This window comes from Physeter macrocephalus, chromosome 12, assembly GCF_002837175.3.
Source record: "Physeter macrocephalus isolate SW-GA chromosome 12, ASM283717v5, whole genome shotgun sequence".
Classification (NCBI taxonomy): Eukaryota; Metazoa; Chordata; class Mammalia; order Artiodactyla; family Physeteridae; genus Physeter; species Physeter macrocephalus.
In genome coordinates this window covers 27,752,710-27,778,391 of record NC_041225.1, presented here as the reverse complement: position 1 = coordinate 27,778,391, position 25,682 = coordinate 27,752,710, and the positions used below count along the sequence as shown (strand labels likewise).

At 45.5% G+C, this 25,682-nt stretch overlaps 1 protein-coding gene across 1 annotated transcript in view; it reads right to left on the bottom strand.

Annotated features, from left to right (window-relative positions):
- Positions 1–334: 334 nt before the first annotated feature.
- Positions 335–25,682, bottom strand: part of DCDC2C (doublecortin domain containing 2C) — a 97,902-nt gene continuing 72,554 nt past the window's right edge. Inside the window, 1 exon segment of the mRNA XM_024118560.1 lies at positions 335–718. Coding sequence (XP_023974328.1) covers positions 335–718 — 384 coding nt within the window.

Here is a 25,682-nt window from a genome sequence, read left to right as displayed (position 1 = left end):
ACCCCTCCACTTCCAGCTTTACACTCAGGGAACAGAAGGAATTCCAGATACATTTAGTCTTAATCATTGTTTTAAAACTTTATGTCTGGGCACCAAAATATGAAATTCATTAATTTTAATATTCTACTAGCATACCTCTTCAGCATAATGTGAAAAAAAGGCTTAATTTCATTTTCATTTGCCTTATAATCCTTTCTAGCCTCAGACTGCTGTTCTTCACAACTATGGCTGACATTTTGTTTTCATGGTATTTGTTATTCTTTGTGTTCTCCCTGAGTCATCTGTTTTTGCAATGCTTGGCCCAAGGATGGTTGTTCAGGGGGGTCCTTGTTTGTCAGGTTATCGGTTCTTGGGATGCTTGTCCCAGGGATGGCTGTTCAGGGGGTCCTTGTTTGTCGGGTATCGGTTCTTGGGATGCTTGTCCCAGGGATGGCTGTTCAGGGGGTCCTTGTTTGTCGGGTATCTGTTCTTGGGATGCTTGTCCCAAGGATGGCTGTTCAGGGGGGTCCTTGTTTGTCGGGTATCGGTTCTTGGGATGCTTGTCCCAGGGATGGCTGTTCAGGGGGTCCTTGTTTGTCGGGTATCGGTTCTTGGGATGCTTGTCCCAGGGATGGCTGTTCAGGGGGTCCTTGTTTGTCGGGTATCGGTTCTTGGGATGCTTGTCCCAGGGATGGCTGTTCAGGGGGTCCTTGTTTGTCGGGTATCGGTTCTTGGGATGCTTGTCCCAAGGATGGCTGTTCAGGGGGGTCCTTGTTTGTCGGGTATCGGTTCTTGGGATGCTTGTCCCAAGGATGGCTGTTCAGGGGGGTCCTTGTTTGTCGGGTATCGGTTCTTGGGATGCTTGTCCCAAGGATGGCTGTTCAGGGGGGTCCTTGTTTGTCGGGTATCGGTTCTTGGGATGCTTGTCCCAAGGATGGCTGTTCAGGGGGGTCCTTGTTTGTCGGGTATCGGTTCTTGGGATGCTTGTCCCAAGGATGGCTGTTCAGGGGGGTCCTTGTTTGTCGGGTATCGGTTCTTGGGATGCTTGTCCCAAGGATGGCTGTTCAGGGGGGTCCTTGTTTGTCGGGTATCGGTTCTTGGGATGCTTGTCCCAAGGATGGCTGTTCAGGGGGTCCTTGTTTGTCGGGTATCGGTTCTTGGGATGCTTGTCCCAAGGATGGCTGTTCAGGGGGTCCTTGTTTGTCGGGTATCGGTTCTTGGGATGCTTGTCCCAAGGATGGCTGTTCAGGGGGTCCTTGTTTGTCGGGTATCTGTTCTTGGGATGCTTGTCCCAGGGATGGCTGTTCAGGGGGTCCTTGTTTGTCGGGTATCTGTTCTTGGGATGCTTGTCCCAGGGATGGCTGTTCAAATGACTTTGCTTCTCAGGTATCTGTTCATCAGATGACTGTCCCAAGTATGACTGTTTAAGCAATTCTCGTTTGTCAAGTTTTACTTCTGGTTGTCTTGGTGATGACTCTTCTTGTGATTGCTGTCCCATTGGTGGTTCTCTTTGGTCTTCTATTTTTACTGGGCTGTCTAGTAGTACAGTTGTATTTTTTTCCTCTAGAATGTCATATGGTTCTTTTTCTTGTTTTCAGTAAACAAAATAAAACAAATCACCAATAAACATAGTAGCCATCTAAACCAGGTGAAATAAATCATAAAATGACAAGCATTGCTACCGTATCATTGATTTCAAAATGACAGTAATAATATTAATAAAATGGTTTTCACATAGGATATTACACTTACAATGTGCTTTTACTTGTCTTATCACTTTTACTCTCATTTAGAAATACACTCCATTCGTTGTTTACATATTTAAAAATCGCTGGAGGGCTTCCCTGGTGGCGCAGTGGTTGGGAGTCCGCCTGCCAATGCAGGGGACGAGGGTTCGAGCCCCGGTCCGGGAAGATCCCACGTGCCGCGGAGCGGCTGGGCCCGTGAGCCATGGCCGCTGAGCCTGCGCGTCCGGAGCCTGTGCTCCGCAATGGGAGAGGCCGCGACAGTGAGAGGTCCGCGTACCGCAAAAAAAATAAATTAATTAATTAAATAAATAAATAAAATAAATAAAAACCACTGGAAAGACTCTTACTTTTTCTTTGAGTCACTGAGGTAGGGAAGGCGCTTTTATTAAAATAAAAAAGAATCAGTGCACGAGAATCCAGAGCCACTGTTTTCCAGAAGAGGCACCAACAAGATGAAGAACAACCCATCAAGTGCAGGAAGATTATCGTGTACTTATGAACCTTCCACCAGCCAAACCGTGTTCGCCAATGCCGACACGATTCCTACAGAGATAAATGCCATCTGTTGCAGGAAATCAGAGGATACTCCTAAAAACCGAAAACACCGCCGTTTGAAACAACACATTGGAAAGACATCCTCAGCTCGAGCTTCACAGAACCTGAGAGAAGCCAGGTACCTGACTTCTTCCCTTCACTCCAAATCTGCTCTTCCTCTTGTTCTCAGGAGTAACACCAGACCGCAGTCCAGAAACCCCAGCTCCAATTTCCTCCTCATCTCTCACATCCCTTTTGTGGCTAAGTCTGGTCAACTGGGTCTACTTCCAGAAAACTGTCTCTCCCTGTGCAGCCCCACTGCCATGGTCCTGACGCCACCATCTAATAGGTGGAATGGTGGGGTGCACGTAACGCTCTTACCTCTCCCTTCCCCCTCCCACTGTCAGAGTGATGATTTTAAAACGTAAGTTTGATCACATCATCTCCCTGCTTTAACATTAGCTACAGGATAAAGACCAAACCTTTAGAGTGACACGCAAGGGCGTGGCAGTGATGACCAGCAGACCGAGGCTGTGCTCCCCTGCCCTACTGTCGAGCTGCCAGGGACGGCTCCCAGCCAACTAGCACCCAGGCGGGGCCAAATGTCTCGTCCGGCCACAGGGCTGTGAAGGTGAAGTCCTCCTCTGGGCTGAGCTGGTAAGTGTCTGATGGAACCTCCTGTCTCTCCTCTCCTCTGGAAGATGGCAGCATCCCAAAGGATCCAGATCCCTGAGTCACTGCTGGGAGGGGAGACACCCAGGACAGCCTCCACCCCGAAGCAGCCTTTGTGTGGTCGAGAAATAAACATTTATTGCGTCGAGTCACTGAGACTTGGGGTTGACACCTTTACTACAACCTGGCCTCCCCTCCTGTCGCTGATACAGCAGAGCTTGGGCGCCGACCCTCATCTGTGTCTCTATCTTCCCCTCGCGCTGTTCCCTGACGCCCTCTTTTTGTTCCAGCCTCACCCCACAACGTGCCGTCGCTCTTCCACGCATCTGCACATGCAGACCCCTTGCCCCGCATCCCTTCTCAGCACTGCCTCCTTGGCAAACTCCTCCTGAGTTGTGAAGGCACGAGTCCTCTGAGCAACCCTCTCCTTTGTAACACCTTCATTCCCTGCAGCCTCTCTCCTGGCCCCGGACAGTCAGCCATCCTCCCTTCGGGACATTTCCAGGGTATCCAATACAAACCTCTGTCTGTTTACACACCTGGGTCCCAAGCCCGATAGAAACAAGCTTCTTGAGAACAACAAAGCTGAGTCTAACTCACACGTATTCTCCTCCACAATCAATGCCGAGCTCAGTCGGCAGCTCCATACTGTTTTGTTTCATTTTTAAAGAACGGTAAAATGACACTTGAGTCCCGGCTCCCCTACCTACTTTCAGAGTAATCTTGGACAAATCACCTTCCCTTCCTGGGTTTCAGTTATTTCTTTCTCGAAAAATACGGGTGAACGTGTGGATCTTCAGAAACGTAGGATTATGGCGCTAAGTGATTGAAGCACAGAGTGAACCGCGAAAATTGATGCAGAGCTGTCCCTCGGCGTTCCAGGAGCTCCGCGGAGAGCAAGTGCCTTACATAAAATGACACAGTGTTTGCATACAACCTAGGCACATTCTCCTGTAAACCTGAAATCACCTCTAGACTACCTATGATGCCTAATACGATGTAAATGCTAGGTGAACAGCTGTAAATACGGTTAGACACTATGTGAATAGTCACCTGCACGCGGCAGATTAAAGTTTTTCTTTTTGGAAACTTCTGGAATGTCTTTTCAAATATTTTTGATCCACCGTCGGTTGAATCCATGCATACAGAAGGCAAACTGTGCACGTGGTATGACGCTTCTTATTATCACAAAAAGTTTAAAGAGCAAAAAGAGGGGATCATAGAAGGAACACTGAGAACTGTCACAAGGTATTATTCGATTATATGAAAATGAAAGGCCGAGCTGGTACAAGGCTAGAGGAGTTGAAACTGCCCTTTGCAAACCCCCGGGCGGGTCTGAGGCTGCTCACCGCGCCCGTGCCGCCTAGCGCCCCCGACAGGCTCCCGCCACACGCAGGCTGACCCTCTGCTCAGTCTGTCTCGCCTACTAGACCTCGAGCTGCTTGAGGGCGGGGGCTGTGTCTTATTCATCTTCGTTTCCCAGGCACCCAGCTCAGCCTGGCACGCGGAAGGTACTCAGAAAATGTCCGATAAATGAAAAAAAGGGAATAAATAATAAATGGACCGGCAGTCCCTAGTTCCACACATAAAGCATCCCTAAAGACATACAAAATTAGAATGTGCAAAATTAAAAATGGTATTAAGATATTAAATTGTGTTTATATGAATAATAGATCACCCTACTATTTAATATAAAATTGCATTAAACATTAACATAAAATAATATATCGCTGCATTGGTATGTCATAAAATGTATTTCAAACATCCCCGAGTTCACTTTGCCTTTTAAATGCAATGGCCGATGAGATGTCTCTGGCATTGCATACTTGTTCTGTACTGTTTTCTTTCAGAATTGAACCCATAATCCGATAAGCCCCTAAATATGGCTAAAAATGTGTCACTTCAGGGCACCTAAGAATTACCATATTTGTCTGAAGTCTCCTGTCTGAAACCTGCACCTTCTTACCCCAAGTTCAAGTTGTTTTTTTCTCTTCTCTCCTTTTTCCTTACAAAATGTTAATAAAGACAAATGCAATAAAATCTTAAGATAATTGTATAGCTGAACAACGCAAATTCTGCCTGGACTGAACTGCTTGGCTGACGGACAGTGTCACCTGCGCTGAGTAAAAACCTTCCTTTGTCAAGCCACCTAAAAACGGTGCCACACGAGAGGGATTGCAGAGGTCAGGGCACAGTTATGAAAGGGTAAGCTTTTGTTCAAAGCCAGACAGTCCGCGTAGCCATCTGCCCCCAAACGGAAGTTCTGGTGGCGGCCCAGTGGAGGCGCTGCACACGTTTTCGGGGGTAACTGACAAGGACAGAGTGAGCACAGCAGGCGTGTGCCTGTCTCACACACGCCCCATAAATGGTCACGATAATCGCTCTCTTACCAGGAAACGGAACCACTTTCTTATTCTTGCTGAGGTTCTTGAGAGACGCTAAAAAAAAAAAAAAGAAAGAAAAACCCAGATATTAATATTAATACACTGACCAAAGGGTTTACATACCATGAGATTGTGATGTGAGATCTACAGCTAAAAGAATTAGCAGAATGTCAGCACGCTGAGGAGTGTAGAGAGCATTTAGGGCCATTTTGGTAAAAGTATGGGCCTGCATTTATTACACAGGAAGTCAGGCCAACGTTATGTCAGTTGTAGTCTCTGAGATTATGGGGCAACAGAATTTTGATCTTCTTGTTTTTCTTCCTCTAAGAAAAAAAAGCATATTTTAGTTAAGTTTTTTTTTAAACTCCTCCCTCATTCAGTTTCCCAGTGGGAAGTCGGGGAAATATTGTGGCATTTCCTTTGCTCCGTAACAAGGTTTAATAGGTAACAGGGGCTCTCCAGTTTGACCAGCAAACTGTAAAGTGCAGGTGTTGGGTGTACCCCACCAACAACCAGAAAATGTTGCTCAGTTTCCATGGCAGCTGCTCGTCAAAAACGTCAACAGTAAAGAGCAGTAAAAATATAATATTCAGTCTACAATGAAAACTACTAAACCTAGAAATGTGTAATTTACATCAGTACTTGCAAGATACAAGGCACTAGTACACACAAGCACAACATAAATAAATGCAATAAAACTCTGCAGATCTACCCATTTCACCTCTTATCTGACAATTCTGCTTTGCTTTCAGGTATTTTAAAGCTTGTGGGAGTCTCTGCCGGTTCACCAACATGGCATGAAAAGAGTTGTTCTAGTGCAGATATATGCTCCTAAACACACGTCTGTGTCGTTTCCACTGACGTAACTAACACAGAAATATTTCTGTTAATATGCACTTCAGTAAAAACGAACCCAGGAGCCAAATAACTAGACTGAAGCTGTTCTGAAGACCTGTTACGTTGGCAAGTGAGACGAAAAAGACAAGCAAGAGAAGCTGGGGGGCGGGGGGCTGCCAGTCTCAGAAGAAGGAATGTGAGAAGCTGTTAGCAGAGTTGACTGGAGAGATTAGACTGCCAGCAGCAGCTGGAGGAATCCGAAAGCTGGAGCAGAGAAAAAACCAACAAGAACTCACAGTTTCAGGATAAGACTGGTTTTGATGACAATCATGAGAGATCAGAAGCCACCAAGAATCACAACAGCTGGATGACATCAGAGAAACCACTGCCTCTGTCCACCAGGAACTCCCCCAACGCCCATTTTAAAGTATAATGTGATCTGAACATATTGTTAAGTACTGTGTTCAGTACTTGCTTTGAAACCTCGTCCTCATGGTCACTTATTTTTGTGACTGCCAGAATGTACGGCAGCTGCTAGTTATGAATTAAGATGTCAGGCTCAAATTTGTGAAAATAAATCCAATGTTTTGGTTTAAGGTGTAATTACTTTATGAAAGTCAGAAACCCAAAGTTAGACAGCATTTAATTTTTGTATTTGGTAACCGTTATGTGGGCATCTGATTTCCCTGTGAGCTAGGCATGTTTTTAGATAAATCAGCAAAGACGTTTACCAAGTCCTTTCTGGGGATTACATATCAAATCAAAAAGTAGTTTGGGGCTTCCCTGGTGGCGCCGTGGTTGAGAGTCCGCCCGCCGATGCGGGGGACGCGGGTTCGCGCCCCGGTCCGGGAGGATCCCACGTGCCGCGGAGCGGCCGGGCCCGTGAGCCGTGGCCGCCGGGCCTGCGCGTCCGGAGCCTGTGCTCCGCGACGGGAGAGGCCACAGCGGTGAGAGGCCCGCGAACCGCAAAAAAAAAAAAAAAAAAAAAAAAAAAGTAGTTTGAATTCACAAAATTTTTGACAGTGGTTTGAAGATCCCAACCGGAGTCCTAGAATCACAGATTAACCTAATGAGTTCTCCTGCAACCAGTATACTTTTTTTCTTCTTAAAATAATTCTAATTTTCTGTATTCAAATGTGCTGCTCATCATCAAAAATTTGGAAAATAGAGAACAGCACCTCCCCAGATGGAAATAAATTTAAGTCACAGACCCACCACTTGTTGTAAGTTGTAACCTAAATGAAGTCTGGAGTATAAAATCAGCATTCATCTCTGATTTTATAGCCTCAGGATAAACTCCTAGATGTAGATTGCTGGTTCGGAGTTAGGCGTCCTTCAATGTGCCCTACAGGAGAGGTTAGCCGAGTCACACCCGCCTGAGGACACGATCTCCCCAGTAGCCCTCCTGAGCGAAGGCTGCTCACTCGCTCTTCGCGTGCTTGGAAGTGGGCATTTCCAGGCTTTATCCCTTCCTCGGCGCTAAAACCCCTCAGCCTCTCTACCGCCCACTCCCTGTCCTGGAGTAGCCACGCCCTCCTCCTCCGGACCACCCCAGCTCGTGGTCCCCATGTCTCCCTCTGACACAACCCCTGTCATCATCCTGGGGCCACCTTCCAATCACGGCTTCTCACCCAAGGATCCTGCGCTCTACCCACTCCCACGATCACACCCTAGACCCTGTCCACACCAAGAATGCTATAACCCCTCTCAGCTTCACCCTCCAGTCCTCACGGCCCTGTCCCTTTAATGCCGCAGCTCTGATTCCTCTACCTGGTCGTCACCCGCCCCGCCCCACCGACCCTGCCGCCACCCCTCCGGCCCTCTCCTCACACGATCCCTGGGTCCATTCAGTAGCTCACTCTTCCAAGCAACTGTCTCATGACCTTTCTCTTCAAAACTCCACTCCCTCCCTCTGCATCCACAGCTGACGACCTCGTGTCTGTGTGTGAAGACGACGGAAGCGATCAGACAGACCTCCCACAGGCTCCCGCCCCTGCACTTCTCAACCCACCGGCATCTGTATCCATACACTCTGTTACTTTGCACATCACTCTGGGTGGACTGTCCTATTTCTAAACCGTACACTGATTTCACATCTCTTACCTACCCAAGCACATCCTCCTGGCAATTATCCCTTCTCTTTCCTGCACCATCAGTCTGTTCCCCTTTAGACCAGGACGAACATGCTGGAACACCCACTACCTTTAAAAAAGGGATCCAGCCTTGACCACGTGTCCACCTCTCCCTACTTGCCCCAGTCTGTGCTGTCCTTTCCAGCCTGAACACCCAGGAAGCGTTGCCTGTGCTGGACATCTCCATTTCCACTCCTCCCATGTTTTGGATTAACTCCCATCTGGCTTCGAGGTCACCTTTCTATAGGAATAATCTATTTTTAATGGGGCAAATGACTTCCGTGTTATCAAACCCAACGGTCAATCGATCCGAAAAATTTAACTTGATTGAGTTCCATTACTGCTCAAATATTACTCCTTGGAAGTCTTGGAGCCGTAGTCTTTGAAGCTGAGAGGCCCTTAAGAGGTTGGTCAGTAAACTGTATTCCGACTGTGCTCCCTGGAGCCCTGCTGGTCCTCAGAGATGTCTCCGGAGACGGGTGGGAGATCGTCAGTAAGAAGCAAAGGGAAGGCTGAATTTGTGGATTCCAACCCACCCACACCCTCTTACACCAAACAGTTCCTTTTTTCTCTTTCCACTTGGGGAAAAAGAAGTTCTGGTGTTTCTTTTACCTTTTTATTTTAAAACAATTTTAGATTTACAGGAATGTTGCAAAGATAGTACACAGAGTTCCAATATACTGTTCACCCAGATTCCCCTGCTGTGAACATCTTACATAACAATGGTACATTTGTAAAAACTGAAATTAACATTCGGACAATACTATTTAACTGACTTATTTGGATTTCACTAGTTTTTCCACTCATGTCCTTTTTCTGCTCCAGGATCCAATTCAAGATAGCACCTTGCACTTACTCATATTCTCTCCTAATCTCCTCCAAACTGTGACAGTTTCTCAGTATTTATTTCTCATGACTTGACACTTCTGAAGAGTGCTGGTTGGGTATTTTGTAGAACGGCCCCCAATTCGGGTGTAGCTGATACTTCCTCATTTTGGACTGGAGTTATGGATTTGGGGGAGTAACACCAGAGGCCTCTCACTGCATCACACCAAGAGGTATATTATACCAACATCACTTTATCACTGGTGATAGGAACCTTGATCACTTGGGTAGGCGGCGCCTGTCAGCTTTCTCTACTATAAAGTTTTCTGATGTCTTCTTTCAAAGACTGAAAACCAATGACCTTGTGCTTACCTTTTATTTTGCACATGAAAAAATAAGATTCAGATAAGGCTTCAAATAAGTCATGTTCACAGTCACACTGTGTATTAATATTAGTGGGACTAGAATCCCAAAAGAAGAAAAATTGTAAAGGAGAGATTGGCTACTGGGTCTTTAAGGTCCTTCCCCAGTCTAAATTTCAATCATGTTATAAGCTATCTACCCTTCTTTTATTCATATTGATAAAAACATATCAGAGACTCATTTGAAAGAAATGAGAACTCACTATGCTATAGGTATTATTCCTATAAAATTTGCCCAGAAATGCAACAAAAGTATATGGTAAAAGCAGGTAAGATGCATTCTTGGACCATTCAATGTTGGCAGATGTTTCAAGCTGAGCACTTATTTAGCGCAGAGTAACAGTAAAATGTCAACTAGAGGACGAGCCAAAATCAGGTGAACAGGACGCCCCTGGTGGCGCAGTGGTTAAAAATCCGCCTGGCAACGCAGGGGACACGGGCTCGAGCCGTGGTCCGGGAAGATCCCACGTGCCGTGGAGCAACTAAGCCCGTGCGCCACAACTACTGAGCCTGCGCTCTAGAGCCCGCGAGCCACAACTACTGAAGCCCACGTGCCACAACTACTGAAGCACACGCACCTAGAGCCCGTGCTCTGCAACGAAGAGTAGCCCCCGCTCGCCACAACTAGAGAAAGCCCATGCGCAGCAACAAAAACCCAATGCAGCCAAAAATAAATAAAATAAATAGTTTTTTTTTTTAAATCAGGTGAACAGAAATGGCTGGAAATTAAAGTAGGGCAGTGAGGAAGGTGCAGCACACACAGAGAAGGGCCCTCCCCCAGCCAAGATTCCACCACACAACACAGTAAAACGGACGTGGAGGACTCGGGGGTGTTTCAAAAGAGCAAAGTGAAGAACAAAGAAAACAAAAACCCAATGCAGCCAAAAATAAATAAAATAAATAGTTTTTTTTTTTAAATCAGGTGAACAGAAATGGCTGGAAATTAAAGTAGGGCAGTGAGGAAGGTGCAGCACACACAGAGAAGGGCCCTCCCCCAGCCAAGATTCCACCACACAACACAGTAAAACGGACGTGGAGGACTCGGGGGTGTTTCAAAAGAGCAAAGTGAAGAACAAAGAATTACCTTGCATTTGTATACAGTTCTAGAGTTTTCAATATACTTTCAGATTACTTTTCTCATCTAGCATCACATGTGCTGTCGAATCTGAAGATGGAGAGAAATAACGTTCAGAGAGGTGAAATGACTAGCTTTGGACACCACAGATAACGGGGTGAGGCCGGTACGTGTCCCTAGAGCCCTGGGTCTACTACACTGTCCACGGCACACATGGGTGAGTTAAACTATTACGGTCCATTTTAATGCTCGGTTCCTCCTTTCTGCTTCTTTTCGATTCTAAAATACTTTTAAAACAATTTTTAAATAATTACATATTAGCATCTTCCCAGCAATTTTAAGTTATCCTATGACAGCTTCTCCAGGACTGTTTTGGAGGGGGGCTGTCTACAAACAGGAGAAAGCCCACACCCCCTCTGGCTATCAGGAAGGCAAAGGAAATGACCCCTCTTCATGCACCCCTATGAATACAGCACGTCGCCTTCAACCTCTAAAGAGGAAAGCTGCGGTATAAATCTAACTTGTTTTATAATCGCTAAGAAACAATGTTTATAAAACTCAAAAGGTCATTTAATCAGGCTAAGATTGTTTAGCCTAAGAGACCGGAGAGGGGCTTCATATAGATCAAATGCTACACAGGAAATGAGCTAGCTCCACCAGCACGAGAAAGAGAGAGAGGTTATAGATTCTCACAAACGACTTGTGTTTCAGTCGTAAGGAAGGTATCCAAGGGAAAAAAAGTACGTGAACACTTTTCTCTAGAATTATTTGGAACTCATTCTGTCTAAAGGCAAAGACGCTGGATTCAAAACTCAAACAAGCTCCAGCAAATTAAAGTCAGTCCCACCACCAGCCCGAGTGCCCACTGAGCTCTCGTCCCCGTGGCTGCCATCCATCCCCAAGGCGGACCTCCCGGACTCTCTGCGCAGCCTCAGCACGGGCGACAGCACAGAGGGACGGGCAGCTCTCCGCTCACACTAATCAGTCCAGAGGAGATAACGGGCAGAGCAGACCCCCACGTGGGTTGGCTCAGAACCTGCAGGAGGCATCTGACTCCACCACCTCCTCTTATCAATGAGACCCCGGGCCCTGCGCCGGGTCTGGGTCGACGCAGGGGGTCCAGGGCTATTAGCAGGCGTGGGATGCAGGCTCAGGGCTTACTCTGCTTTGTCCCATGTGGCAAACCCAAGCATTATTTTACATCTAAGTAAAGGATCACAGAATATCTCTAAATGGACTTGCCCAAACACGAGCCTCTCAAATAACAGCACTCACGATTTCCAGAAGCAAAAGAAACACCAACCAGCTAGTTACTGCCTACCGCACACGTGTGGGGATGTGCCCCGAAGCATTCAGACGTGCTGATGGATATGTGAGCTTTCACAGCACGAGATCAGGGCCCGGACCACCAGCCAACAGTAACCGTTCGGTTTTCTTTCAGTTTTCCTCATCCTTGGGGAAAACGAGATGCATATTCAGTGGAATAATTTCCTGCATGGCTAACATCCTGACCTACAGAGCAGGGAGGCTCTCACAAGCCTACATGGGGTGACTGTCAGAGCACCTGAATTTAGAACTCAGTTACGGGTCTCCCACACCGACTTACTAAGAGTCAGCTTCCTCAAAGAAAAGGTGGCTTCCATTTGCAAGGGAAGCTGAGTCACTGACTTCATCTCACCGTGTGATGTAAGTAACTGGTAGCAGCTCCCAAGAGCGGAGGCTTTATCCACTGGCCACCTGACAGGAAGAGAAAAGAAGGGGGAAAGAGCCCTTGGCGGGGTAGATGGGGAGGGCTGAGGGCCCTGAGACCCGGAGTCACCATTCTGCTTAGGGCCACAGCAGGGAAGATGAACGGAAGCCTGGCTCCGGCAAGTAAGCCTCCCGGCTTTACCCAAAGATTTAAATAAAATGAGAATTAAAAAATAAACCCTCATGACTCATTCTGTTAGAACGAACTGTTACCACAGGTCAAAAGAGGCTGTCGAAACAGACAGCACTCAGGAAAATCACCGCAAAGCCACAGTGTGCTTTGAACGAAAAAGCTGTTGAGCAAAAAGGCCGGGCCACCACTGGGTCTGTGTCCCCCACTCTTGAGAGGGTCCTGTCTTGCCTTCTGGACCCAAATCGTCACCAACTGTTAGCAGCTCTTTGAATGACAATAACAGGTCATCAGAGAGCCAAGCTAATTTATGATCATAAAAAAGTGTTCAAAATTCCTTTTTAACAATTCCTAAATTGTCAGATTGACTAAAATCATAACCAAAAAAAAAAAAAAAAAGAGAGAGAGAGACCTCTACTGAGGTCTTTTAGAATGACCATGTGGCCTGGCCAGGCTCTGGCTCACGGCTCTTGGGCTCACAGCACCCAGGGGAATCAAGCGGCCAGGAGACCCACCTGTGTCTACACTGCAAAAAGGGATTATACGCCAGGCAGCCTGGGTACCGGGCAGCATCATGCTGCTCCTGGGACTTTGCCCCTGGAACTGTGAATGACAAACGCTCTGAAGCAAAGAAAAGCAGGTGGAAATCACCGTGGAAAAAAATTGATTTGCTTTTCTGATTCTTTGGCTCCTTCTCTTTGAATATCCCGCCACTTCTCAATTCCCAAAAACAAACAAAAATAACTGCACTAGAACACAGACAAAAATTACTCCCAGTGAGGAAAAAATAAGGTACTCCTGACCTGAATTAAACTTCAGGGACTTAAAATTGCCTCCTCTCCTAGAAACTTGCAAACTCTCACAAAATATAAGATACTGCAGTGTTTTGGAAACAGTGTTGCCACTGCTAAGAATTCTGAGATTTTTTAAGCACCTGATTCTAGAGAAGTTGATAGGATGCATGGCTGCTAACAGCCATGAGTATTCAGTAGGGAAGGTAACATTTTTTAAGCGAGCTGTGAAATAGGCTCATTCCCGTCCCCCAGATAAACGTTTGTGTCGGGCCACAGTTTCTGGCAGCCTCGGACTGGCTGCTTCACTCCAACAGCTCGCTGTAACGCGCTCGAGTGAAACAGGGCTCGGAAGCCTTGGAGGCTGTAACCGAACCTCAGTGCTGTCCCGTAGAGCCAAAAGGCAGCCTGGCCACTTGGAAAAAAAACCAGAGGGCTCCTGACATCACTCACAGCCCGCTCACCCGGCGCTCGGGGCCGGCGTTACTGTCGAACCCTCCGCAAGCCTACGCTTCCAGGGCCGCAGCCGAGCTGACCCCGGCGCCCGGCACCCAGCACAGTGCCTCGCTGGCCACAGGCGAGGGAGGGAAGAGAGCTGGTTTTGCTTGAATTTCTGCTGTTTCTTCAGTCACCTGTGCCACCAAGGACGAGACGGGTAATCATTCTGTTTCCTCCCCTGTAAAATGAGGACTGTCACCTGGCAAGGGTGCTAAAATGAAAATAAAAATCCGAAGGAAATGTCTATGGAGGAATTGTGGAATCCATGCATATTTTTAAATTATTGTTACAGCAGATGGTTCAATATATGTTTTATATACTTAAGGCTCAATAAAAGCCGACAGCACGTAATGGGATTTTTTTAAGTACTCAGGACCTTGACTGCAGGGAAGGGCACAGAGAGGCTGAAAGGGAAGGTCGACTCTGCCCTTGGAGATTGCTCTCTGGGGTGAGCTGTCACCTCAAGAGCAAGTAACAGAAGGGAAATCAAATAACAGAAAGGAAAAGAGAAGCAGGGGGATAGACCACACCCTAAACCGAACAGACGCGCATGTCAGACTTAAGTGTGACCCCCAGCAGGTTTCTTTCTGGTCAGTAGGTGGCGACCTGGGGCTCAAGTGGCTGTCTGCTCCCCCTGTGGACCAAACACCACCTTCATGCTTAAACACCTGGACGTCTACTTTATAAACCTCTTTTCTTGAAAACAAAAAAATCTTCTCTCATCATCTTACTGGCATTTATGGATGATGAGTTTTCTCTTATGTTACCAAGAAGAGTAGAAAATCAGAAGGTACACATTCTCCCAAAATTCAATGGAAATTCTATTTCCCTCACGTTCAATGGAAATTGTTGTTGAAAGATTTTGACTGTGGGACAAGGACAACTGTAATTCAATTTTAAAATTGAGACCCAAAATGTCATAACGCAGGGTCGGTCCGAGGAAGCCCGTCTTCCTGGATCCGTCTTTCCTCCCAAGCCAGAGATGAAAAACAGCATGAAAGGTCGCGTCACGCGAAGAACTCTCTACCCTCTTGGAGCCCGGAAACGGCCGACCCTCCCCTGACCCAGCCTCGCCGGTCCCCAGACGCCATCCTTCCCGGCTCTACTTCCTGGGGTCCAAAAAGATACCCGTGCTCACCTCTTCCAAAGGAAACCGTAGAGGTGTTCTTTCAGATCTCTTTTCCCTTCAAGGCTCCCCTTGGGGTTGGTTTAATCTAATTTTAATCACGTATAAATGCTAACAGAAGTCAGCTATTGAGATGCGATGGGTGAGCCCCTGCCCACAGGACTAGGGAGTCGGGGCTCATCTACCTCCGTCCAAGCTACCAGGGACCCCTTCAGCCTCTCCCATGGCCAACACTCCTCCTCTACTCTCTTCAAGGGGAACAACCGCAGGTCCTCACACATACAGCCCACAGAAGAAGAGAGGGAGGGGAGACAGCCACACAGTGTCAGATAATCCTTACTACCAGCTAATCTCATGCGACATGACTATCTCACAGGATTGTGATCACCACACGTCAAAGAACAGAGGGCTGCAGGTGCTTTGTTTGGAGGACTAAACTACATCCGAAGAGCATACAGGTTATTGACAGAGATCTGAGCCACAGTTCAAGGCCTTGGGATGGAAAGACACACCCTGGAGTGAGTTCTGGCCAACGTTACAAGCTCAGTAATGTAGGAAATCACCCTGTGACCTTGGGAAGGATGCTCACCCTCTCTATGCCTCAGTTTCCTCATCTGTAAAATAGCCAGCTTACGTAATAAAAAGACAAATGGTTAACGTGTCCATTTTTACAGTTTGCAACGCATTGTGTCATTTAATACTGTAAATATATCATTTTCCTAATCCTCATGGGTAATATGCTACACCAAAAATCCCTCTGTAAACCGCTTTTAAAACTACAAATCTAAACAACTGTGATTATAAATAAATAGTTATGGAAAAATTGAGGAAAGGAATTTCTAATTTGGTGGTGTTATTATTATGGGGTTTTATGGGGGACAGGAAATAAGACCTTTTCTCTATCAAATGTTCTATGCATATTTTAACTATATTTCAGGAGACAAATTTGACTAGCTGTTTATAATTGATCTTACATGTATTCTCACCCATGGCTGAATTATTACACAATATATACATTTCTATTTCTTTAGCATCTACATGACATACCTTTTTTCTTTGTGTTGTGTCTTAAGGGAAACTTTTTCTTAAAAGACATTTGTGAATTATCTTCCAGAAATAGAAACCATCCGCGTTAGCAGCTGATACTTTTTTCTCTGACTATAAACAAGAGCCCTCAGGACTGGAACACGCAGCTACAACTCGACCCTGAGAACTGAGGTTTGCAACAAAGGTTATAGCCCACTGGAGATTATAACGCACTCAACAATGATGTGCCAAACGACACAGCCCGTGCTGGAAGGCCACCCACCTCTCCTTGGTCCAGCAAGGGCCAGCCTTACCGTGGCCTGGCCTGGGAGTCCAGACCAAGATCAAGAAAGCCCACAGATCACCGTGGACCAGATAAGCTCCCCTAGTCAGGCTTCTGGGTCCAGCCCTTCTCTGTTGAACTCTTAACTCAGGGCAGTTCAGTGGCCAAGCTGGAGACCAGGTCTTATGGACCCAGTTCACACTGATTCCCAAGGGTCATTCCAAGTTTTCTACCGCCATCTTGTCCTCCCAAACATTTCCGATAACAAAAATGACCCAGCTTCACCTTGGAACGTAAAGAGTTACAAAGAGAATCACACCCATCCTAACAACGAGAAAAAGCCAGATAATCTAGAAAATGATAACCTTCCTGAACTCATCAGAGAGTTGGGATCACAGGGCAACCAACTAGCCTGGAATCTAAGGGCAGAGAGACTCCTCCAAGGAGAGGCAGGGCAGAGCACTAGCTTCCCTGGGGCAGAGCACGGGAGGAAAAGACCGCCAACCAAAGGGGTAAGAGGATTTCAGCCAAAAGTTTTGGTGAGTGTAGGCGAGTGCGAGAGCATACAACCCAGGCTCCTTAGATAAACGGCTGATTCCATGGCAGAGGAAGTACAAGATGAGCCTGGAGAAACGTGTAGCAATAGAAACAAAGGAAGTTCTTAAAATAACAAAACATTTCAAAGGGACACGTCAAAGGAACACAGGAGCCAAGATGAAAGAACACCAATGACCAAAACAGGAACAACTGCCCCAGACAGACACATGAAAAGATGCTCAACATCACTAATCATCACAGAAATGCAAATCAAAATCACAGTGAGATCTCGCCTCACACCTGTCAGAATGGCTATCATCAAAAAGACAACAAATAACAAGTGTTGGTGAGGATGTGGAGAAAAGGGAACCCTCATACACTGTTGGTCGAAATGTTAATTGATGCAGTACAGAGGTTTCTCAAAAAACTAAAAATAGAACTACCATATGACCCAGCAATTCCACTCCTGGGTATATATCTGAAAAAAACAAAAACACTAATTTGGAAAGATACGTGCACCCCAATGTTCACAGCAGCATTATTTACAATTGCCAAGGTATGGAAACAATCTAAATGTCCATCAACAGATGAATGGATAAAGAAGATGTACATACACACACACACACACACACACACACACACACAATGGAATACTACTCAGACGTAAAAAAAGAATGAAATTTTGCCATTTGCAGCAACATGGATGGACTTGGAGGGCATTGTGCTAAGTGAAATAAGTCAGGCAGAGAAAGACAAATACTGTACGATATCACTTGTGTGGAATCTAAAAAATACAACAAACCAGTGAATAAAACGAAAAAGAAGCAGACTCACAGAGATAGAAAACAAACTAGTGGTTACCAGTAGGAAGAGAGATGGGGGGAGGGGCAATAAAGAGGCAGGGGAAAAAACTGGAACAATAAAATAAATAATATAATATTGGATTATAGACCAGAGTAGAAAATATACACACAGGAGTCCATAATTATGTGAATAAATGGTTGAAGAAATAAATAAATTGGAGATAAGAAACAAATATTCCTCACAGGCGAATTCCAAAGAACAGATACATAGAGATCAAGATCCCCCCGCTACTGGAGACAATGGTTAATTCTCACCCCACCTCCTTTTGGAGGCTTTAGTGACTTGCTTTCTACAAATAGAGTAGGGAAAGGGATAAAGAGAAAGTCTACAGTAGAGAATTCTGATAAACAATATCGTAAACAAGTAATGAAGGTTAATTTCATTAGGGATGTCACATGGATATCCCCTGTGACAAGAAGAGCTCTCCACCCCTGTGGTATTCTTTCCAAAACCCCATAACTCCAGTCTGATCATGAGAAAAACATCACTGGGGGACATTTATGAGGCCTGATATCAAAACCAAACAAAGACATTATGAGTAAAGAAAACTGCAAATGGATAAGCCTCTTGAAAACAAACACAAGGCTCCTTCATAAAATATTAACACATTGAATCCAGCTACATGTAAAGAAATATAATACATGATGAACAAGTGGGGTTTATCCCAGGAAGTCAAATCTAGTTCAACATTTGAAAATCAATCAACTCAACTCCACATCTCAACAGACTAAAAAAGGAAATGACATGTTTGTCTCAATAGATGCAGAAAAACCATTTGACAAAATGCAGCATCCATTCATGGTAAATCTCTCAGCAAATTAGGAATACAAAGTAGTTTTCTCAATCTGATAAATGACATCTATAACAGATATATATAGATATAGATCAATACAAATATATATACAGAAATATTACATATACATGAACATAAACATATACATACACATACACACAGCTAACATCACACTTAGTAATAAAAGTCTGAATGTTTTCCCCTTAAGATCAGGAAGAAGTCAAGCAGGTCTGCCTTCTCCCCTCCCATTCAATATCATACTAGAGGCACTAGCCAGCGCAATAAAGTAAGAATGAGAAATAAAGACATATGGTTAGGAAAAGAAGGAATAATATGGTCTTAATTCACAGACAATACGACTGTCTAAGTAGAAAATCCCAAAGAATCTACAAAAAGCTTGAGCTGATGAGTTTACCAAGATCTCAAGATTGAGGTCAAAATATAAAAATCAATTGTTTTTCTATATATTTGTAACAGACAATTGGAAATTAAAATTTTAAATGTCATGTACAATAGCTCCAAAAACAAAACACTAATGCATAAATCTAACAAAATATGTGCAGGATCTGTATGCTGGATGCTAAAAACCATTGATTAAAAAATCACAGACCTAAATAAATGGAGAGATAGAGTATGTCCGTGGTATATCAAATTCAATATTGTTAACATGTAGATTCTCCCTGATCTCTCGATCAGTATAATCCCAATCAATCTCAACAGGATTTCTGCAGAAATTGACAAGTTGAGTCTAATATTTATTTGGAAGGGCAAAAGATCTAGAATAGCTCAAAACAATGTTGAAAACAAAGAATAAAAGTAGAGGTCACACATAACCTGTGTTCAAAACTCCAGTAATCAAGGACGTTCAATACTGGTGGAAGGAAAGGTACAGAGATCAACAGAAGATCTATTGAGTCCAGAAACAGCCCAACACAAACATGGTCAGTTGGTTATGAAAAATGCGAGAAGAAATGAAATGCAGAAAGGACAGTCTTTTCAACAAATGGTGCAGGAACAGCTAGACATCCACATGCAAAACCAAAAAATGAACCTCATTCCACACACTGAACTACATATAAAAATCCACTTGGGGGCTTCCCTGGTGGCGCAGTGGTTGAGAGTCCGCCTGCCGATGCAGGGGACGCGGGTTCGTGCCCCGGTCCGGGAGGATCCCACGTGCCGCGGAGCGGCTGGGCCCGTGAGCCGTGGCCGCTGGGCCTGCGCGTCCGGAGCCTGCGCTCCGCAACGGGAGAGGCCACGACAGGGAGAGGCCCGCGTACCGCAAAAAAAATAAATAAATAAAATAAAAGGCAGCTTCCAAAGCATACATACTATACAAGTCCAGTTATGTGACACTCTGGAAAAGGCAACCCCTTAGGACAGAAGACAGATCAGTCTCTGCCAGGTCATGGGGGGTGAACGGGGAGGTGGCTGACCTCAGAGGAGTGATGATGCCAAGAGCAGCTGAGCACCTGGAAATGTACGGGGACGTCGGAAGTGAGAGAGTTGCAGAAGGTCTGAGGTCCAAAGCCTGCCCAGCTCTCTCACTCACCACGAACTGCACGTGTGTATATGTTTGCCAAAACTCCTCAAATTCCAGTGCATGCAAGTTATACCCCAGTAACGCTGTTAAAAACAGATTTGCTTTTGAAAAAAACATCCCCAGACTAGACACTCGGGAGCCAGCCCACTCAACAGTTTCTGGCTTTGGTCAGCCGAGCCTCTGAGAAGCCGCACCTCCAGTTTTCCTTACAGCGTGAGCAAGAGCAGACAGCCCCCAAGTCACGGGGGCCCTGGAGCAACACCACTTCATCTGAGATGTGTAATGCTCGGAGCATCACTCAGCCGGGGAAGAGCTAAAAGCAAAAAAAAAAAAAAAACAAAACAGATGTGTCCCAAATCCACGTGGTGAAGTTTACACTCTGTCGGCAGGAAAGCCTTCAGGGTCTCGCCTGGAGCCCAGGAGCACGGTCCCAGGAAGCGGAGCTCCGGGCCCTCCCTGCCACCGAGCGGAAGCCACGTGTCAGAAAGGATGAGGGAAGCTGCCCGGTGCACACGGAGAGCAAAAAGAGCAGAGCAAACAGGAGAGCTCGAGAAGCGGGCGAGCAGGAGCCGCCGCGCAAGGGACAAGAGCCTGCGGACTCGGTCATCTCTGAGGACGTCAGGCAGCACAGCAAGGAGACGTGCCGTGTGCAAAATGATGGCAACGCATCAGGAGATGGGTTTTAAAAATGAAGAAAGCGTGGCTTATCCGCAGAGGCGTCACATATACGGAAAATCACTTTTACAAAACTCATCATTGCTTTCAAATGAGAGAGAAATGGGGTACGGCTGTATTTGCATCTTACCGAACTGTTCTCAAAACTGCTCAGTTTGGCCTGCGGCATCACTGAAAGTGTGTGGTAACCAATCCATGCATCTTTACCACCAACTCTAAGATTAAACACTAAAAATCTATTTGCAGAAGCCTCACCACTTCCTTTAAAATGTCATAAAATACTTTCTAAAACATTTCACAGAAGCACTGGGCTGAAAACACAGACATGAGATGACACAGTCTTTCTGTGCCATTTTCCAGGGATCCCTGGCAGCTGATACAAGGCAGCACTCATAAAGCTCCTCTTCTGACTTTGCTCCCGTGACCACTGAAGAAACAGATCCTCCAAAAATGCCCACCTCAGGCCCAGGACTAAGAATGGAGATAATAGAGATACTGGGCTTTTCTTCGCAACCATTCTTACTAATGCCCTGATACCTCCTCCACCAGGAGGGATCTGACTCATCCCAGCTCATACCCAGGAAAACCTGGGTCGACCCTGCTCCAGCACGTAAGTGGCACCTCTCCAGGGCTCACCCCGGATTACTCTGATCCTATTCACGCCACTCCTGGGCTAACCTGCCCACCCAAGACGCCTTCAGAGAGCAAGCAGGAAGAATAAAAGGTGTATTACCCGTAATCCGCTCCGTACATGATTTCTCGGGGTTGGAGGTAAGGACAGTTCACTTAGGTGAAGAAATCAAGGGATTTCCTCGATTTTCAGTTATCCACATCATTGAAAAGGGGAAAAAAATATAGATTCACTCCTAAATATGTTGGTGGTTATATTCATCTCTACTTTAGTTTATATTCCCAACTTTTAAAAAACAATCTAGTCTTGTCAAAATAGACCTAGAAAGGAAATGTCACTGATGATTCAACAGAAGGTAGGCTTTTCCTCAACTACATTACAATTCTCTAAGAGACCAGAATGAGGGCAAAAAGGAAAATTCCCACTGAAATAAAACTTTCTTCAGTTAAAAATATATCTGCTCCTACGGAGTCCTTCCTTCATGGATTTATCATCATCCTTAAAGGAGAGTTTTTAAAAATCAGAAATGAGGGGGAAAAGGAAGGAAATAAAATAAGGGGCAACACCTGAAGCAAAACAGAAACTAGTTCTCAGTACAGAGAACAGACGTGTAGTCGCCAAGGGTGGAGGGGGGTTGGGGAAGGGGTGGAGGGGGAGTTCGGGATTAGCAGGTGCAAACTATTATATACGGGATGGACAAGCGACATGGTCCTACCGTAGAGCACAGGGAACTATATTCAATATCCTGAGATAAACTATAATGGAAAAGAATATGAAAAAGAATAAGATACAACTCAATCACTTTGCTGTACAGCAGAAATTAACACAACACTGTAAATCAACTACACTTCAATAAAATTTTTTAAAAATAAAAATAAAAAAGCAGAATGACAAAACTTAGTTGTCACGAAAAAAAAAAAAAAACTTAGTTGTGGGGGGAAAAAAAAGAAAGAAAACAGTCCTTCAATATAGTGAGCACAGAGAAAGAATGGGGGAAATACAGTATAGCTCCTTTTTTAAAATAGAGGAAATTCCAGCTGCAGAGACTGAAAACAAAAGAGATTTTAATCCCTGTTTCAATGTCTATTTCCTGGAAATGTCAAATATTGGCCAATCACCAATTACCTATTTAGCAGCTACTGTGTGCCCAGGGCTCTAACGCCGCTGCTCCAGGGAAACGTAAGGCGTGGCCTTTATACTCAAGGAATTCGTGGTTATCCCGAGGGGCTGATTAATAAACTTCAAATGCACACCAAATGAGACGGCACATAACTACGTGTACAACTGGTAATACAGAGCAAGTTTTGCAGGATTTCAGAAATGACCAAAGTTCGGAGTGGACAAGGTTGGTTTCACAGAAGCCATAAGACTTAGGGGGGGACGATAAGGTGTTTGAACAGAGCAGTGACACAATTCAAGGGGCATAAACAGAGTCAGAAGAACAGTGTGAGGCTAGGAGTTGACCCACGTCCCACAGGAGAGAGAGAGACCGAGCAAGGGGTGTGGAAAGAACTTCCTGAAGGACCCGCTGGAAACGGGTGTGAAGCAAAGGAAGAGCAAGGGATGAGACTCTGCCTGGGCAACAGGAAGCGCAAAGGTGCCGTGGACAGAGACGAGGATGAACGTAAGGGGTTGGGGCGTGACTTCCTGGAGCGGAAGCAGCACATCCAGATGGAAAGGCGGGGGCTCACAAACATCACGGGCCTCTCCCTGCTCCGGAAGATCTGGAAGAACTGAAGCCACCAGAGATCCCATCACAGACGAGGGACTGCAAACAGAGGTGGGACACGAATGGGAGTCAACACAACGGAAGTGATGTCCAGAGTCATCAGGGTAAACTCCCTACAAAGTGAGGGACCGGGAGGAGAACCGGGAGGGAAGACAGGTGAAGGCCCTCTGCCCAAGGGCAGAGCCAGGATGGAGAGGTGAGCGGGCTGATCAGAACCAGGGTCTTCCTGTGGGACAGAGGAGTCTTACGGGTTGACAGGCAGTGTCAAAAACAAACAAACAGGGCTTCCCTGGTGGCGCAGTGGTTGCGCGTCCTCCTGCCGATGCAGGGGAACCGGGTTCGCGCCCCGGTCTGGGAGGATCCCACATGCCGCGGAGCGGCTGGGCCCGTGAGCCGTGGCCGCTGGGCCTGCGCGTCCGGAGCCTGTGCTCCGCAACGGGGGAGGCCACAACAGAGAGAGGCCCGCATACCACAAAAAAAACAAACAAAAAAAAAAACAAACAAAACAAAACAAAAAAAACCTCCCAGTGATTTCAAGGACAGAGTAGATGAAGAACTGAGCGGTGAATTAGAGGGTGAGTGGTTACGAGAGAGGTAATGCTAGGCTACCAGGGGTCAAGCCACATCTCCAGGGGCTGATGAGACAGTAGAGGGGAGGGGGTGGAAGTATGCGTATTGGTTATTGGTGTGGAAAACCTGATGTGAAAGGCAGTGCAGAGATCTTCACGTGCGGCTATTCACAAAGCAAAGGACGGTAAGCATTCTAGGTCAGTAAAGGAATGCAGGTGAGGTGACAGGTGGCAGCCACGTGTGCTGGAAGGGCCAGGAACCACGTCCAAAGGTTGTTTCATCCCCAGAAAGACTGAGATTCATGGAACACTGCTTTACTTGAAAGGACCGACAACAGACAAACTAGTTATTCAGTCATGGGTACCGGGCAGATGCTTTCTTGAACAAAACAAGGCTATGACTTCAGTGAAAAGAATTCACAGTGTTTCGCAGCTTCCCAATACTGAAAGTATTTTCTAGAGAGATTCCTGGAAATACTACTGCATATGATCTTTTTTAAAATATTATATAATTAACCATGTCAACGTTTGCATAACTTACTGAACCAATATTTCCCAAATCACCAATGCATCGTCTTGCAAAATCATGCATGAATTAAAAATCCATTCAAAGTGCAAGATTATTACAATGGATTTTAATGTAACAAAGGATAAACTGTTCACTAATATGGTTTCTGATTCCAAACTGCAGCTAACCTTTAAGAAATCATCCCTTGTCAAAAAGGGAACCCTCCTACACTGTTGGTGGGAATGTAAGTTGGTGCAGCCACTATGGAAAACAGTATGGAGGTTCCTCAAAAAAGTAACAATAGAGTTGCCATATGATTCAGCAATCCCACTCCTGGGCATGTATCCAGACAAAACTCTAATTCAAAAAAAAAGATGCACCCCTATGTTCATAGTAGCACTATTTACAATAGCCAAGGCTTGGAAACAACCTAAATGTCCATCGACAGATGAATGGATAAAGAAGATGTGGTACCTATATACAATGGAATACTACTCAGCCATAAAAAAGAATGAAATAATGCCATATGCAGCAATGTGGATGGACCTAGAGATTATCATACTAAGTGAAGTCAGAAAGAGAAAGACAAATGCCATATTATATCACTTATATGTGGAATCTAAAATAGATGGACCAAGAGATTATCATACTAAGTGAAGTCAGAAAGAGAAAGACAAATGCCATATTATATCACTTATATGTGGAATCTAAAATATGACACGCACACGAACTTATCTACAAAACATAAACAGAGTCACCGACACAGAGAACAGACTGGTGGTTGCCAAGCGGGAGGGGGCTGGGGGAGGGGTGGAGTGGGAGGCTGGGGTGAGCAGATGTGAGCTATTATATATACGATGGGTAAACACCAAGGTCCTGCCGTAGAGCACAGAGAACTCTATTCAGTATCTTACGATAAATCATAATGGAAAAGAATATTTAAAAAAGAGTGTATACATATGTATAACTGAACCACTTTGCCGTGCAGCAGAAATTAACACAACACTGTAAATCCACTATGCTTTAATAAAAGAAAAAAAAGAAATCATCCCTTGTCGAGTTTTGGTATAGTATCAAGGAATATCCACAATTATCTGAAAAAAGCTCTTAAAACATTCTTCTCTTTTCCAAGTACATATTCTTCACCTACTTCTATCAAAATATCATATAGCAGCAAAGTGATGCAGAAGCAAATATGAAATCCAGCTGCCTGGATCTGGCAAAATTGATTTATTATAGCTATTTTTAAATGAATAAATAAATGGCTTTAAATTTCTCAGCTTTAATACCTAATACAGTAATACTCATAGATATCACTCACGTAAGTACAAGCTCTTTGCGATCTGCAATTATATTGAAGTGTATAAAGGAGTTCTGAGAATAATAAGTTTGAGAATCACACTAAAGTATTTATCAAAATTTTATAGAGTACCATTTAATTCACCAAGCATATTATAAAAAATAGAGGGCTTCCCTGGTGGCGCACTGGTTGAGAGTCACCTGCCGATGCAGGGGACACGGGTTCGTGCCCCGGTCCGGGAAGATCCCACGTGCCGCGGAGCAGCTGGGCCCGTGAGCCACGGCCGCTGAGCCTGCGCGTCCGGAGCCTGTGCTCCGCGGCG